The following is a 19,059-nucleotide window of genomic DNA, read 5'->3' on the forward strand; positions in this document are numbered from 1 at the left end:
TATCCTAAATGGATGTTGTACTTTGTCAGATGCTTTTTCTGTATCTATTGAGAGGATCATATTTTTTTACCTTTCTTTTATTAATGTGATCTATCACATTGATTGATTTGTGAATACTGAACTACCATTATAACCCAGGAATAAATCCCACTTGATCCTGGTGAATGATTCTTTCAGTGTACTGTTGGATTTGGTTTGTTAGTATTTTATTGAGAATCTGCATCCATTATTCATCAAGGATACTGACCTCAATTTTTCTTTCTTTTTTAAAAAGATTTTATTTATTTATTCATGAGAGACACACAGAGAGAGGCAGAGACATAGGCAGAGGGAGATACAGGCTCCATGCAGGAAGCCCAATGTGGGACTCAATCCCAGGACCCTGGGATCATGACCTGAGCCAAAAGCAGATGCTCAACCGCTGAGCCACCCAGGCATCCCCCGGCCTCAATCTTTCTTTTTCAGTGGAGTCTTTATCTGGTTTTGGTATCAGGGTAATACTGGCTTCATAGAATGAATTTGGAAGTTTTGCTTCCTTTTCTATGTTTTGGAATAGTTTGAGAATATATGAAAAGAGTATTAACTCTTTTTTAAGTGTTTGGTAAAATTTACCTGCGAAGCTATTTGATCCTGGACTTTTGTTTGTTAGGATATGTTTGATCATTCAATTTCTTTGCCACTTATTAGTCTATTCAAAGTATTCTATTTCTTCCTGTTGCAGTTTTGTTAATTTATATGTTTCTTGAAATTCATCTATTTCTTCCAGGTTAGTGATGACTTTTTATTTTTTTATTATTTTTTAAGTTTTATTTATTAATTTTTTGTATTTTTTTTGGAGTTCGATTTGCCAACATATAGCATAACACCCAGTGCTCATCCCGTCAAGTGCTCCCCTCAGTGCCCATCACCCAGTCACCCCATCCCCCCGTCCACCTCCCTTTTCACTACCCCTTGTTCGTTTCCCAGAGTTAGGAGTCTCTCATGTTTTGTCACCCTCTCTGATATTTCCCACTCATTTTCTCTCCTTTCCCCTGTATTCCCTTTCACTATTTTTTATATTCCCCAAATGAATGAGATCATATAATGTTTGTCCTTCTCCGATTGACTTACTTCACTCAGCATAATACCCTCCAGTTCCATCCACGTTGAAGCAAATGGTGAGTATTTGTTGTTTCTAATGGCTGAGGAATATTCCATTGTATACATAAACCACATCTTCTTTATCCATTCATCTTTCAAAGAACACCGAGGCTCCTCCACAGTTTGGCTATTGTGGACATTGCTGCTATAAACATTGGGGTGCAGCAATCCTGCCATTTCCCTGCATCTGTATCTTTGGGGTAAATCCCCAGCAGTGCAACTGCTGGGTCATAGAGCAGTTCTATTTTTAGCTCTTTGAGGAACCTCCACACAGTTTTCCAGAGTGGCTGCACCAGTTCACATTCCACCAACAGTGCAAGAGGGTTCCCCTTTCTCCACATCCTCTCCAACATTTGTTGTTTCCTGTCTTGTTAATTTTCCCCATTCGCACTGGTGTGAGCTGGTATCTCATTGTGGTTTTGATTTGTATTTCCCAGATGGACAGTGATGCAGAGTATTTTCTCATGTGCTTGTTGGCCATAGCTGTGTCCCCTCTGGTAAAATTTCTGTTCATGTCTTTTGCCCATTTCATGATTGGATTGTTTGTTTCTTTACTGTTGAGCTTAATAAGTTCTTTCTAGATCTTGCATACTAGCCCTTTATCTGATGTCATTTGCAAATATCTTCTCCCATTCTGTGGGTTGTCTTTTAGTTTTCTTGACTGTTTCTTTTTTAAAGATTTTATTTATTCATGAGAGACACAGAGAGAGAATGAGAGGCAGAGACACAGGCAGAGAGAGAAGCAGGCCTCATGCAGGGAGCCCAACGCGGTACTCGATCCTGGGTCTCCAGGATCACCCCATGGACCGAAGGTGACGCTAAACTGCTGAGCTACCCGGGCTACCCTTGTTGACTGTTTCTTTTGCTGTACAGAAGCTTTTTATCTTGATTAAGTCCCAATAATTCATTTTTGCTTTTGTTTTCCTTGCCCTCATAGATGTATCTTGCAAGATGTTGCTGTGGCCAAGTTCAAAAAGGGTATTGCCAATGTTCTCCTCTATGATTTTGATGGATTCTTGTCTCACATTGAGATCTTTCCTCCATTTTGAGTTTATCTTTGTGTATGGTGTAAGAGAATGGCCTAGTTTCATTCTTCTGCACGTAGCTGTCCAATTTTCCCAGCACCGTTTATTGAAGAGACTGTCTTTTTTCCAGTGCATAGTTTTTCCTGCTTTGTCGAATATTAGTTGACCATAGAATTGAGGGCCCACTTCTGGGTTCTCTATTCTGGTCCATCAATCTATGTGTCTGTTTTTGTGCCAGTACCACACTGTCTTGATGATCACAGCTTTGTAGTATAGCTTGAAATCCAGCATTGTGATGCCCCTGGCTTTGGTTTTCTTTTTCAATATTCCCCTGGCTATTTGGGGTCTTTTCTGATTCCACACAAATCTTAAGATGATTTGTTCCAACTCTGTGAAGAAAGTCCATGGTATTTTCATAGGGATTGTACTGAATGTATAAATTGCCCTGGGTAGCATGGACATTTTCACAATATTCTTCCAATCCATGAGCATGGAATATTTTTCCATCTCTTTGTGTCTTCCTCAATTTCTTTCAGAAGTCTTCTGTAGTTTTTAGGGTATAGATCCTTTACCTCTTTGGTTAGGTTTATTCCTTAGGTATCTTATGCTTTTGGGTGCAATTGTAAATAGGATTGACTCCTTAATTTCTCTTTCTTCAGTTTTATTGGTAGTGATAACTTTTTAAAAACATAACACCAAAAGCACATTTGATGAAAAATAATTGGTACTTGGACATTATTAAAATTAGAAACCTCTATGTGAAAGATATTGTTAAGGAATGGAAACATAAGCCTTACAGTGAGAGAAAATATTTACAAAACACATATTTGGTTAAAAAAATGATATCCAAAATATACAAAGAATTAAATAATAAGGCAAGAAAGACAAGAAATTATAAATTATAAAGTTATAATTTATAATTATGAACTATAAATTTGGGAAAAGACTTGAACATATATCTTACTAAAGAAGACATATAGATGGCAAATAAGCATATAAAAACATTCTCAACATTATATTTCATCAAGAAAATGCAAATTAAAACAATACCACTACATAACTGTTAAAATGGCTAAAATCTAAAACACTGACAAAACCAAATACTGGTGAAAATGTGGCAAAATTGAAATTCTCTTTCATTGCTAGTAAGAAAAATAATAGTAGAGCCATTTTGAAAGATAATTTCAGTTTCTTATAAAACTAGACATACTCTCACAACATGATCTAGTAATTGCCCTTCTTAGTATTTTATCCAAATGAACTGTAAGCTAATATCCACACAAAATCCTGCACATTACTCATAATTGTGAAAACTTAGAAGCAACCAAAATATCATTCAATAGGTTATAAAAATATAATAAAATTCAGAATACCCTTATTTTGTAATGATAGTTTGTAAATCACTTTTATCTCTACTATAAAAATTAAAAACAATAATATTAAAAATAACTATAGCTATAAAAATTTGTTAACAGATTTACAATATAAAAAGATGTAAAGTGTGACATGAATAGCATAAATGTGAGGAGAGAAGACGTAAAAGTGTAGAGTTTCTCTATGCGTTTGAACATAAGTTGTTAACAGCTTAAAATAGACTGTTATATCTAAAAGATGCTTTTTGTAAACCACATGGTAAGCACAAAGAAAAAACCCATAGTACATACATAAAAGATAAATAAAAAGGAATAAGAGCATACTAATACAAGAATAAATTTTTTAAAAAGACAGCAAGGGGGAAAAAAGAACAAAGGAATTAAAAATTAAGAAAACAGTTAAGAAAATGGGAATAGTAGGTCTATACCTATCAAAATTACTTTAAATATAAATGGAAGAAATTCTCCAAAGACACAGAATAAATGGATTTTTAATAAAAAAAAATTCCAACAGTATGCTGTCTACTAGAGACTAACTTAGCTTTAAGGATATGCATGAACTGAAAGGGACTGAAAAAGATATTACATGCAAATGGTAAGGAAAAGAGAGCAGGAGTGGCTATAATTATATCAGATAAAATAAACTTTAGTCAAAATTGGTCACCAGAGACAAAGGTCACTATATAGTGATAAAGGGGTCACCTCATCCAGAGGATATGACAATTGTAAATATATATACACTGAACATTAGAGCAACTAAATATTTAAAACTAATACTAACCAAAAAGATGCTCAGCATCACTAATCATCGGTAAAATGCACATTAAAACCATAGTGATATACTATTTCACACCTGTCAGAATGGTTAATTCAAATACACAAGAAATAGCAAGTTTTGACAAAAATGTGGAGAAAAAGGTACCCTCATGCACTGTTGGTAGGAATGCAAATTGGCAGAGCAACTGTGGAAATCACTTTGGAGGTTCTTCAAAAATTAAAATTAGAATTCCTATATGATCCAGTATTTCCATTACTGGATATTTACCCCGCCAAAAGGGAAAACACTAATTTGAAAATATTACACTCCTATGTTTATTGCAGCATTATTTACAATAACCAAGATTTGGAAGCAAACAAACTGTTCATTGATAGATGAATGAAGATGATGTGGTATATATACACTTGGAAATTATTCAGCCATAAAAAAGAATGAACTCTTGCCATTTGCAATACTATGGAAGGACCTAGAGAGTCTAGAGGATATAATATTAAGTGAAATAACTCAGTCAGAGAAAGACAAACATCATATGATTTCATCCATACATTATTTAACACATAAAACAACAACAAAAAAGGATACAGACAAAAAGAGACTCTTAAATACAGAGAACAAATTGGTGGTTGCCAGAGGAAAGGTGGGTTAGGGGGATAGGTGAAATAAAGGTGGTTAAGAGTACACTTATCTTGATGAGCACTGAGACATGTATAAAATTGTTGAATCATTATATTGTACACCTGAAACTAATATAACACTGTATATTAATTATACTTGAATTTAACAATAAACAAATAAAGCAAATGTTAACACACTGAAGGTAGTAGTAGGCAGCAATTATAAATAGTAAAGGACTTCAACACCCACTTTCAACAATGCATAGATCATGCAGACAGAAAAATAATATATAAATAGTGGACCTGAATAACACTATAGACCAAATGAACCTTACAAATACATATAGAATATTTAACAGCACAAGAATACATATTTCTCTGAAGCACACATGGAACATTCTCCAGGATAGACCATATGTTGGGCTAGCAAGCAAGCTGTAACAAATTTGAGAAGATTGAAATCATATCAGATATCTTTTTCAAACACAATGGTAAAACCTGGAAATAAATATCAGGAGGAAAAACAATTCACATTGTTTCTCAACAATGCATGGAGGTTGAGAAACACATTCCTGAACAACCAATGTGTTAAAGAAGAAATCAAAAGGGAAATTGCAAAGTATTTTGTGACAAAAGGAAATGGAAACACATCATATCCAAACTTATGGGATGCATCAAAAATTGTCCTCAGCAGAAAGTTTATAGTGATAAACACCTACATTAAAAAAAACTCAAATAATCTAACTTTACAACTCAAGGAATTAGAAAAAGAAGAAAAAAGTAAGCCTAGATTTGGGGGCTTAATGTAATTTGGTGCTGTAAATACACACCTCAGGGATTGGTTCTTTCTACCACATTTTGCTGTGTTCATCTCATAACCAAAGTAACTTTCTTTGCAGTCTCCTGGGGATGCAGGTAGGAGTGGTTTAGTTCTGATTTGTACTTAGCCTAAGGGTATGGTCCCTTGAGTCTTGATACCTGTTCCCTGACCTAGTGAGGTTCATTAAAACTAAAGGTGACATTTATTTAGATTTATAAATGTCCACCAGAAAAAAAGTGGCTCTAATTCTCTGCTTGTTTCTCTGGAACTTCACTTTCCTTAGAATTTACTATCTTGTAAGTTACTCTGGAATTGAAAAAAATGTTATCTAACATCTTTGTTTTCAGTTGGAGTGTTGGTCTGATGTATATCATGCACCTTATTTCTAGAAGCAGAATGCACAGTTTCTTTAGCATTTTAAGAGAACAGTTCTTTAAAGATTTTACTTAGATTCATGTCTTTTTATAATGAGTATCCTCAACCATTTGGACTATGTTAATACTATTAGTGAAACACAAGGTCTTATTACTTTTATAAAAGAGGGCCAATATTTCTTTTTTTCAGGCTAAAGAGGCAGTGATAGAAGCTGAACAACGTGATCCTACAAATATTTTCACTCAATTTTATGTATTCAAGATTGCAGTTTTAGAGGGCAACTCTGGCAGAGGTATATTATTTATGAATTATATTTAATTATTAATATAAAGAATAATAATCCTCTTCTACCGTAAAGGAAAAAAAGATTGTTTTTAAGAGTGGAGTTATATGTTGTGTATTCTACCTTTCCTGTGTAAAGATGATACTACCATGCAAAAAGGAAGTATGGGGTAAGAGAGAATTCACTGCAAACCCTTTTCAGTTGAGTTGTCTTAGATAATCAGTCTCCAGCTGACTTTTAAATATTTTCATTTATTTGGGAAGTTATTGGTGAGAGATTTGGCCTTGAAATGGAGTTTCTTGCTACAGAGTTGACAGTGCTGAAGTCGCTCACCTGAACTTCATCCCATTAGTACTGTCCCCTTTCCATTAAGTTAAGCATAGTTTCCTAGTTGATGTGTCTTTACACTTCTGTATCTTGATTTGGTTACAGATATGCCATGTTGTGATATTACTCCCATTCAGCCCTCAGTGTAGCTGAGGATACCCTGAGGCAGCTTGAGCTCCAGACTGGTTCTCTCTTGTGAAGGTTATAAGTTGAGAAATTGATAGTTTTAAATTAATAGATCCAAACAGAATTTATACTAATCCGACTAAGCAACTGTTTATGAATACCTACTATGTGCAACAGACTCTGCTTTGCACTTCAAAAAAAGAAAGATAGTTTATTCTTCTTTGGAAAAGAAATGTTCCAGGATAGTAAAGTATACCTGTATATGAATTAAAGATTAGTAAATTGGAGTCAGTTCTTTATCAGGGTTTATTTTTTTTAAGATTTTACTTATTTAAGATAGAGAGTACACACATGAGCAGGAGGAGGTTTAGAGGGAGAGGGAGAAGCAGACTCCCTGCTGAACAGGGAGCCCCATGTGGGACTCGATCCTAGGACCCCAGGATCATGACCTAAGCCAAAGGCAGATGCTTAACCAACTGAGCTACCCAGGCATCCTTTATATTGTAGTCATGTCCATCATCAATTTTTTCATTAGAGACCTTTGGGAATTTGTTATATTTGATGTACTATGTTGAAAGATTAAAAAAATTTTAACTTTTTACCAACAGAAATGGCAAAAAAAAAAATAGATTTCCTATTAAACCTTTTAACATTCTATTAAAATAATTTTTTTTACTTTTATTTATTTTTTAAAGATTTTTTAAAATTTATTTATTCATGAAAGACACAGAGAGAGAGAAAGAAAGAAAGAGAGAGAGAGAGAGAGAGAGAGAGGCAGAGGGAGAGGCAGGCTCCATGCAGGGAGCCTGGCATGGGACTCCATCCTGGGTCTCCAGGATCGCGCCCTGGACTGAAGGTGGCGCTAAACCGCTGAGCCACCTGGGCTGCCCATAAATTTTTTACTTTTTAAACATACCATCAGCTCAGTCTTTTTTTCCCCCCTAGTTATCTGTGACCATTTTTTAAAGCCATGTTTGTTGATAATATATAGAATAAAACTTACTAGATTCTTTGAGGTTTATTTATATTAATAAATCTATGAGTTTTGACAAATGTATAGAGTTATGTAACCACCATTACCATCATGATACAGAACAAAAAATTGCCTCAGGCTCCTTTATTGTCATTCCTTCCCACCACTTTTAGCCCTGGAAGCAGCTGAACTTATTTCTATCTCTGTATTTTTGCCTTTTCCAAAATGTCATATAAATGAGATCATACAGTATAAAGCTTTTTAAGCCTTTCTTTCACTTATCATAATGTATTCAAAACCCATTCATACTGTTGTGTTTCCATAGTTTGTTCTTCTTTATTGCCACAGTTTATTCATTCACCATTTGAAGTATATTTGGATGGTTTCCATTGTGAGCAAGTGTGAATAAATGTGCTATAAATATCTGTTTACAGATTTTGTGTGATGATAAAATTTAACTTCTCTAGGATAAATATCTAGGAGTTGGATTTTTGGGTTGTATGGTAGATACATGTTTAACTATCAGAAACTGCCAAGCTGTTTTTCTAAGTAGCTATACAATTTTACATTCTAACCAGTTATGTTTGAGTGTTCCAGGTGATCTGCTTGGAATTGTCCATTTAAAAAATACTTTACCCATTCTAATAGTTGATGTATATCAACTTGGAATTGTCCATTTAAAATTCCTACTTGTCCTTTTAAAAAATACTTTACCCATTCTAATAGTTGGGTAGTGGTATCTTACTGTGGTTTTAACTATATTTCTGTAATGTCTAACATTTGAAATCCATATATCTTCTTTGGCAGAGTGTTGTTTTTTTTTTTTAAAAAAAGATTTTATTTATTTATTCATGAGAGACATAGAGAGAGAGAGAAAGAGAGGCAGAGACACAGGCAGAGGGAGAAACAGGCTCCATGCAGGGAGCCTGACCTGGGACTCAATCCCAGGTCTTCAGGATCCCACCCCAGGCCGAAGGTGCCGCTAAACTGCTAAGCCACTGGGGCTGCGCTGGCAGAGTGTTTATATAAATCTTTTGCCCAGTTTTCTATAGGGAACTTAGTTTTCTTTTAAAAAAAGTTATCTCTAATATGTTTTATTCATCTTGTATCATAGTGGCTAGAACATAGGGAAGAAAAATATTTTAGTTACTAAGATATAGGGAACTTTGTTTTCTTATTGAATTTTGAAAGTTCTTTATACATTTTATTTTATTTTTATTTATTTTTTTGTATATTTTTTATTGGAGTTCGATTTGCCAACATATAGCATAACACCCAATGCTCATCACGTCAAGTGTTCCCCTCAGTGCCCATCATCCAGTCACCACAATGCCCTGCCCACCTCCCTTCCACCACCCCTTGTTCGTTTCCCAGTTAGGAGACTCTCATGTTCTGTCACCCTCTCTGATATTTCCCACTCATTTTCTCTTCTTTCCGCTTTATTCCCTTTCACTATTTTTTATATTCCCCCAATGAATGAGACCATATAATGTTTGTCTTTCTCCAATTGACTTACTTCACTCAGCATAATACCCTCCAGCTCCATCCACATTGAAGCAAATGGTGAGTATTTGTTGTTTCTAATGGCTGAGTAATATTCCACTGTATATATAGACCACATCTTCTTTATCCATTCATCTTTCAAAGGACACTGAGGCTCATCCACAGTTTGGTTATTGTGGACATTGCTGCTATAAACATTGGGGTGCAGCTATCCTGCCGTTTTGCTGTATTTGTATCTTTGGGGTAAATCCCCAGCAGTGCAACTGCTGAGTCGTAGGGCAGATCTATTTTTAACTCTTTGAGGAACCTCCACACAGTTTTCCAGAGTGGCTGTACCAGTTCACATTCCCACCAACAGTGCAAGAGGGTTCCCGTTTCTCCACATCCTCTCCAACATTTGTTGTTTCCTGTCTTGTTAATTTTCCCCATTCTCACTGGTGTGAGGTGGTATCTCATTGTGGTTTTGATTTGTATTTCCCTGATGGCCAGTGATACGGAGCATTTTCTCATGTGCTTGTTGCCATGTCTATGTCTTCCTCTGTGAAATTAATGTTCATGTCTTTTGCCCATTTCATGATTGGATTATTTGTTTCTTTGCTGTTGAGCTTTTAAGAAGTTCTTTATAGATGATGGATACTAGCCCTTTATCTGATATGTCATTTGCAAACATCTTCTCCCATTCTGTCGGTTGTCTTTTAGTTTTGTTGACTGTTTCTTTTGCTGTGCAGAAGCTTTTTATCTTGATGAAGTCCCAATACTTCATTTTTGCTTTTGTTTCCCTTGCCTTCATAGATGTATCTTGCAAGAAGTTGCTGTGGCCAAGTTCAAAAAGGGTGTTGCCTGTGTTCTGCTCTTGGATTTTAATAGATTCTTGTCTCACATTGAGATCTTTCCTCCAATTTGAGTTTATCTTTGTGTCTGGTGTAAGAGAATGGTCTAGTTTCATTCTTCTGCATGTGGCTGTCCAATTTTTCCAGCACCTTTTATTGAAGAGACTGTCCTTTTTCCAGTGGATAGTCTTTCCTGCTTTGTCGAAAATTAGTTGACCATAGAGTTGAGGGCCCATTTCTGGGTTCTCTGTTCTGTTCCATTGATCTATGTGTCTCTTTTTGTCCCAATACCATGCTGTATTAATGATTACAGCTTTTTAGTACAGCTTGAAATCCAGCATTGTGATGCCCCCGGCTCTGGTTTTCTTTGTCAATATTCCCCTATTGTGGAATATTGACAAATATTGTGGGCTATTTGGAGTCTTTTCTGATTCCACACAAATCTTAAGATGATTTGTTCCAACTCTGTAAAGAAAGTCCATGGTATTTTGATAAGGATTGCATTAAATGTGTAAATTGCCCTGGGTAGCATTGATATTTTCACAATATTAATTCTTCTAATCCAGTGTATAGAAATGCCACTGATTTCTGGGCATTGATTTTGCATCCTGCCACACTGCCAAATTGCTGTATGAGTTCTAGCAATCTTGGGGTGGAGTCTTTTGGGTTTTCTTTGTACAGTATCATGTCATCTGAAAAGAGGGAGAGTTTGACTTCTTCTTTGCTAATTTGATGCCTTTTATTTCTTTTTGTTGTCTGATTGCTGAGGCTAGGACTTTTAGTACTATGTTGAATAGCAGTGGTGAAAGTGGACTTCCCTGTCTTGTTCCTGATCTTAGGGGAAAGGCTCCCAGTGTTTCCCCATTGAGAATGATATTTGCTGTGGGCTTTTTGTAGATGGCTTTCAACATGCTGAGGAATGTTTCCTCTATCCCTACACTCTAAAGAGTTTTGATCAGGAATGGATGCTGTATTTTGTCAAATGCTTTCTCTGCATCTATTGAGAGGATCTTGTGGTTCTTGTTTTTTCTCTTGTTGATATGATCTATCATGTTGATTGCTTTATGAGTGTTGAAACAGCCTTGCATCTCAGGGAAATATCCTACTTTGTCATGGTGATTAATCTTCTTAATGTACTGTTGGATCCTATTGGCTAGTATCTTGTTGAGAATTGTTGCATCTGTGTTCATCAGGGATATTGGCCTATAATTCCCCTTTTTGGTGGGGTCTTTGTCTGGTTTTGGCATTAAGGTGATGCTGGCCTCATAGAAAAGAGTCTGGACACTGGGACACTTGCACCCTGATGTTTATAGCAGCAATGTCCACAATAGCTAAACTGTGGAAGGAGCCTCGGTGTCCATCGAAAGATGAATGGATAAAGAAGATGTGGTTTATGTGTACAATGGAATATTACTCAGCCATTAGAAATGACAAATACCCACCATTTGCTTCAACGTGGATGGAACTGGAGGGTATTATGCTGAGTGAAATAAGTCAATCTGAGAAGCACAAACATTATATGGTCTCATTCATTTGGGGAATATAAAAAAATAGTGACAGGGAATAAAGGGGAAAGGAGAAAAAATGAGTGGGAAATATCAGAAAGGGAGACAGAACATGAGAGACTCCTAACTCTGGGAAACGAACTAGGGGTGGTAGAAAGGGAGGAGGGCAGGGGGTGGGGGTGACTGGGTGACGGGCACTGAGGGGGGCACTTGATGGGATGAGCACTGGGTGTTATTCTATATGTTGGCAAATTGAACACCAGTAAAAAAATAAATTAAAAAAAAAGAAAAGAGTTTGGAAGTATTTTATCCCTTTCTATCCTTTGGAACAGCATTAGTAGAACAGGTATTGTTTCTTCTTTAAACGTTTAATATAATTCCCCAGGGAAGCCATCTTGCCCCAGACTTTTGTATCTTGGGAGGTTTTGATGACTGCTTCAATTTCGTCCCTGGTTATTGGCCTGTTCAGGTTTTCTATTTCTTCCTGTACCAGTGTTGATAGTTTGGGGTTTTCCAGAAATGCATCCATTTCTTCTAGATTGCCTAATTTATTGGCGCATAGCTGCTCATAATATGTTTTTAAAATTGCTTTTAATTCCTTGGTATTGGTTGTGATCTCTCCTCTTTCATTCATGATTTTATTAATTGGAGTTATTTCTCTTTTGTTTTTAATAAGGCTGGCAAATGGTTTATCTATATTTTTTAAGACTTATTTATTTATTCAGAGAGAGAGAGAGAGAGAGAAAGAGGCAGAGACACAGGCAGAGGAAGAAGCAGACTCCATGCAGGGAGCCTGATGTGGGACTCGATCCCAGGTCTCCAGGATCACACCTCGGGCTGCAGGCAGTGCTAAACCACTGTGCCACCGGGGCTGCCCCTGGATTATCTATCTTATTAATTCTTTCAAGGAACCAACTCCCAGATTTGATCTGTTCTACAGTTCTTCTGGTCTCTATTTCATTGAGTTCTGCTCGAATCTTTATTAACTCTCTTCTTCTGCTTGGTGTAGGCTTTATTTGCTGTTCTTTCTCCAGTTTCTTTAGGTGTGCAAGGTTAGCTTGTGTATTTGAGGTTTTTCCAATTTTTTGATGGATGCTTATATTGTGATGTATTTCCCTCTTAGGACTGCTTTTGCTGTATCCCAAAGATTTTGAGTGATTGTATCTTCATTCTCATTAGTTTCCACGAATCTTTTTAATTCTTCTCTAATTTCCTGGTTGACCCTTGATCTTTTAGCAGGATGCTCTTTAACCTCCACATGTTTAAGTTTCTTCCAAAATTCTTCTTGTGATTGAGTTCAAGTTTCAAAGCATTATGGTCTGATAATATGCAGGGGAGTACCCCAATCTTTTGGTATCGGTTGAGACCTGATTTGTGACCCAGTATGTGGTCTATTCTGGAGAAAGTTCCATGTGCACTTGAGAAGAATGTGTATTCGGTTGCATTTGGATGTAAAGTTCTATAAATATCTGTGAAATCCATCTGGGCCAGTGTATCATTTAAAGCTCTTGTTTCTTTGGATATGTTGTCCTTAGAATATCAGTCATTTGCAGAAAGTGCTGTGTTGAAGTCTCCCAGTATTAGTGTATTATTATCTAAGTATGTCTTTGCTTTGGTTATTAATTGGTTGATATACTTGGCAGCTCCCACATTAAGGTCATAAATATTCATGATTGTTAGTTCCTCTTGTTAGATAGATCCTTTAAGTATGATATAGTGTCCTTCTTAATCTCTTACTACAGTCTTCGGGATAAACTTTAATTTATCTGATATGAGGATGGCTACCCCTGCTTTCTTTTGAGGACCATTTGAATGGTAAATGGTTCTCCAACCTTTCATTTTCAGGCTGTAGGTATGCTTAGGTCTAAAATGCGTCTCTTGTATTTAGCAAATAGATGGGTCTTGCTTTTTTATCCAGTCTGAAACCCTACATCTTTTGATAGGATCATTAAGACCATTCTCATTCAAAATTAGTATTAAAAGATATGATTTTAGTGTCATCGTAATACCTATTCAGTCCCTGTTTTTGTGGATTGTTCCCTTGGACTTCCTCTTTCTATTCCAGAATCCCCCTTAATATTTCTTGCAGAGCTGGCTTGGTGGTCACATATTCTTTCAGTTTCTGCCTATCTTGGAAGCTCTTTATCTCTTCTTCTATTCTGAATGAGAGCCTTGCTGGATAAAGTATTGATTTTAGGGGGGGACCTCTGTATCTCCTGGATCTGAATGCCTGTTTCCTTTCAGGCATTATTAGGGAAGTTCTCAGCTATGATTTGTTCAAATATGCTTTCTGGTCCTCTGTCCCTCTTGGCGCCCTCTGGAACCCCAATTAAACATAGATTTTTCCTTCTGAGGCTGTCATTTATTTCCTTTAACCTTTCCTCATGGTCTTTTAATTTTTTCTATTTTTTCTTCTGCTTCCTTCCTTGTCATCAACTTGTGTTTTATGTCACTCTTTTTTTCCCCCACCCTTTCTTTTACCTCATTAACCCTCGTCATTAGGACCTCCAGTTTGGATTGCATCTCATTTAATTGATTTTTAATTTTGGCCTGATTAGATCTAAATTTTGCAGTCATGAAGTCTCTTGAATCCTTTATGCTTTTTTTTCCAGAGCCATCAGTATCTTTATTTTATTTTATTTTTTAAAGATTTTTATTTATTTATTTATTCATGAGACACACACACACACACACACACACACAGAGAGAGAGAGAGAATCGAGAGATCAAGAGAGAGGCAGAGACATGCAGAGGGAGAAGCAGGCTCCATGCAGGAGACTGACTTGAGACGCGATCCTGGGTCTCCGAGATCACGCCCTGGGCTGCAGGCGGCACTAAACTGCTGTGCCACCGGGGCTGCCCCATCAGTATCTTTATAATTTTGCTTCTGAATTGTCTTTCTGACATCAAATTGTAATCCAAATTCTGTAACTCTGTGGGAGAGAGTACTGTTCCTGATTCTTTCTTTTGTGGTGAATTCTTGTCATTTTGCTCAGTGCAGAGTGGCTAAATACGAGTTGTACTTGTTAGAAGCACAAACCCTTCTCTCTATAGCGTTCCAGCTGTTCTCTCTTTAAATCTCAGATTGAATTCGTAGGTTTTCAGGATGATTTGAAAGTTACCTAGGTAAGTTGGTGGGGACAGGTGACTTGGGGACCCTACTCCTCTGCTATCTTGTCCCACCCTGCTCTTTAAATATTTAGATACAAATTATCAGATGTATGTTTTATAATTTTTTCTTTTATTTTCTTATCAATGTCTTTCATGAGAAGTTTGATGGCTTTATCTTTTTTCCTCTTTTATGGAATAGCTACGAAACCTTTACCTAATCTAAGGTAACAAAGATTTTTTTCCTGTGTTTTCTTCAAGAAATTTTATAAGTTTAAGTGTATGGTTAGTTCTGTGATCAATTTTATATATTAATTTTTGCACTTAAGGTATGAACCAAAGTTCATTCTTTTTGCACATGGCTATCTAATCATTCCAGCATCATTTTTCAGCATTATTTATTTAAAAACTATCCTTTTTCAACTGAATTACCTTGCGCATTTATTGAAATTAGTTGTCATATATGCATGTGGGTCTCCTTCTGGATTTTGCATTCTCTTCCATTGTTCTGTTCATCTCTTCCTTATACCACTTCCACACTGTCTTAATTAGTTTAGCTGTATAATGAATTTGAAATCATGTAGTCAAAGGTCATAATTTTGCATGACTTGAATCCTTTTAAAAACGTTAAGTCTTGGGATGCCTGGGTGGCTCAGCGGTTGAGCATCTGCCTTCAGTCCAGGGCGTGATCCTGGAGACCCAGGATCGAATCCCACATCGGGCTCCCTGCATGGAGCCTGCTTCTCCCTCTGCCTATGTCTCTGCCTGCCTCTTTCTGTGTCTCTCATAAATAAATAAAATCTTTAAAAAAAAAAGTTAAGTCTTGTTCTTTCGCCCAGAATATTGTCTTTATTTGCAAATGTTCTATGTGCACTTGCGAAAAATGTATATTTTACTATTGTTTGAGTGTTCTATAAGCATTATTCAGGTCAAGCTGATTAATAGTGTAAAGTGTACTACATCCTTGCTGATTCACTACTTTTTCTATCAGTTATTAAGAAAATATACTGAAATCTTTGAGTATAATTGTGGATCTCTTAATTTTTCCTTATAGTTCTTTAAAATTTTACTCCTTCAGTTTTGAAATTGTATCATTAGGTGTATAAACATTTAGGATTGTTATGTTCTTGTAATGAATTAATTCCTTTATCATCATGAATTAACCTTCTGTCATGTAATATTCTTTGCTCTGAAATCCATTTTGTCTGATATTAATATAGCCACTCCAACTTTCTTTTTTAATAGCTTTATAATTCCCCCACCAGAATATTCACTTATCTAAAGTATACAATTCTATAGCTTTTACTGTATCAGAGAATTAGACAACTATCCTCACAATCTAATTTCAGCACATTTTCAGCACTCCACAAAAGAATTTTCATACTCTTTAGCCATCATTCCCTCATTCTTCCCACACCTGTAGCCCTCGGCACACAGAACCTTATTTCAAGGGCAATCTGTTGATGACAAGAGAGAAATTTAATTGTGCAATCCTGGGAACGAGCAGTTCCATTCACAGAATGTATTGTAAAGAATAAGCATATGAGGGATGCCTGGGTGACTCAGTCAGTTAAGCCTCTGACTTTTGATTTCAGTTCAGGTCATGTTCTTGGGTTCGTGGGATTGAGCCCTGTGTTGGGCTTGAGCTCTGCATTTGTCATAGAGTCTGTTTGAGGATTCTTTCCCTCCCTCTGTCCCTTTCCTCTCATCCCCTCTCTCCCTCACCTCCCCCCTCAAAGAAAAAGAAGCATAGGATGCACAAAGATATACACAGGGATGTTCCTGAAGCACTATTCCAGCAAAATACATAATTTATATCCCTCAGTAGGAAACTGTATTAATAAAATACTAGTATCCCAGCTTTCTTTCGATTACCTTTAACATAGTATATATTATTCCATGCATTTTCTTTTAACAATTTTGTCTTTATATTTAAATTGTGTTTCTTGTAGGTAGTCTATAGTTGAATGTTGCTTTCTTTACTTCAGTGTGACTATCTGTCTTTCACTTGGGTTGTATAGACCATTTATATTTAACACGATTATTGATATGGTAAAGTTTAAATTTAGCATCTTGTCATTTGTCTTCTGTTTGTCCCACCTGTTCTTTGTTATCATTTTTCTTTTTTCTACTTTCTTTTGGATTTAGTATTTTTTATGATTACATTTATGTCATCTTTTAGCTTATTACCCATCTTTTGTTTTATTTTAATTATTAAGTTGTATAGTACATATATTTAACTTATTGTAGTCTACCTTTATGATATGTAATAGAATGTAATATCACCATTCATTTTTAAATTTTATTGTTTTATATTCCATTTTATGAATGTACCAAAATGTATTTAACCCATCCATTATTTAATGGAATTTAGGTTGGCTCTATATTTTTATTCTACCTTTTTTTTTTCTTGAAATACAGAATTTTATTTAGAAACTGTTTAAAGTAGAAAAAAACACTGTCAAGAAAAACCAGGTGGAAAATGGGTTCCCAATAAAATGGAATTTTAGGGCAACAAAAGTCTTAAAGGCCACAAAAGAGAAATAGCACCACTGTTATTTTGAACAATGGCTAGTTACTTGCATTTTTCGGCATTGTTAATCCCTGAATCTGGGTTTTCCTCTGAATTCCACACAGCATGCACTACACAACAATTTTATCATAAAATATCTGCTTTCTACACACATTTTAGGACAAGCTACCACCGGAAACAAATCAATACAAATACATCAGGGGCTGAACAATCTCACTAGTGGGTAATACACATTTTGCAGAATTCTGCCAAACAAAGGAACTGAATAGGCTAGGGGCAAAGCAATGAAGAAGAGTTAAGGAATGAAATAGTTTAAATATTAATAATGAATTAAGACATGGTACTGTATCTTCTGCAAAAGAAATTTAACATTTAGTATCACGCTAATGAATTTTGTCTCCAAAGAGATTAGTGCACTGGCAAAGTATTCCGATAACAGTGGAGGGTGGTGGACAGCAGGTACGGAGAACACCCAGCCATGCAGATCCTAATGTAGCGATGGCCTTCACTGGTCACTCCCTTTGCCAGAGGTCCAGAAAGAACTTGTAGTGTGACCACCTGCCTGCTGAACTTACACTCTAAGCAGCAAACTTTAAGGAGCCAAAGAGCAGTCCCCAGTGGGCAAGGGGAGCAGACAAGAGAAACATGTTCAATGTAAACTTAAAAGACAGTAAAATGGGACATGACTCCCATTGAAATCCCAGAGATGTGGGCAATTCCCCAAAAGTAGTTGTTAGATTTAAAAACTGGACACACCTCATTCCCCAAAAAACACAATATATAGAAACTTCAGGGATAACTGGAAAAATCATCAGAGAAATGTTCAATGAAATTCAGGCTCTTCAACTCAAACATCTCAGGGCTAAAACACACCATCTAGGCAGCAATGCCTCTTGCTTCTTAGAGCAGGAATACAATTGGTCAAGGACACCAAATGGCTTTGCAGAGCAACTTTTTAAACTTCCCTTTTGGAGCCAAGGTCTAGGTCTTTGAGGATTCAAGCAGCCCTGCAAGGCCTGTGAACAGCAGATTCCAAAGATCCAGAGGTCTGGTCCTTCCTTCCCAGACACCATGTCAAATACGTAAAATCTCCTGTCATGGTACATTTTATATTTTGAAATATGGAAACATGTTTTAAATACTCTTAAGACTCGTACAGCAATTTGGCAGTGTGGCAGGATACAAAATCAATGCCCAGAAATCAGTGGCATTTCTATACACTAACAATGACACTGAAGAAAGAGAAATTAAAGAGTCAATCCCATTTACAATTGCACCCAAAAGCATAAGATACCTAGTAATAACCTAACCAAAGAGGTAAAGGATCTATACCCTAAAAACTACTGAACACGTCTGAAAGAAATTGAGGATGACACAAAGAGATGGAAAAATATTCCATGCTCATGGATTGGCAGAATTAATATTGTGAAAATGTCAATGTTACCCAGGGCAATATACACGTTTAATGCAATCCCTATCCAAATACCATGGACTTTCTTCAGAGAGTTGAAACAAAATATTTTAAGATTTGTGTGGAATCAGAAAAGACCCCGAATAGCCAGGGGAATTTTAAAAAAGAAAACCATATCTGGGGGCATCACAATGCCAGATTTCAGGTTGTACTACAAAGCTATGTTCATCAAGACAGTGTGGTACTGGCACAAAAACAGACACATAGATCAATGGAACAGAATAGAGAATCCAGAAGTGGACCCTCAACTTTATGGTCAACTAATATTTGACAAA

At 36.2% G+C, this 19,059-nt stretch overlaps 1 protein-coding gene across 7 annotated transcripts in view; it reads left to right on the forward strand.

Moving 5' to 3' along the window:
• TEX11 (testis expressed 11) overlaps positions 1-19,059 on the forward strand; it is a 311,406-nt gene that overhangs the window by 170,647 nt on the left and 121,700 nt on the right. For all 7 annotated transcript variants that reach the window (XM_072816896.1, XM_072816892.1, XM_072816891.1 and 4 more), the window contains one exon: positions 6,315-6,417. In XM_072816896.1, the coding sequence (XP_072672997.1) occupies positions 6,315-6,417 (103 nt within the window). The remainder of the gene's footprint in view (positions 1-6,314; positions 6,418-19,059) is intronic.

This window comes from Canis lupus, chromosome X (genome assembly GCF_048164855.1).
Source record: "Canis lupus baileyi chromosome X, mCanLup2.hap1, whole genome shotgun sequence".
Lineage (NCBI taxonomy): Eukaryota > Metazoa > Chordata > Mammalia > Carnivora > Canidae > Canis > Canis lupus.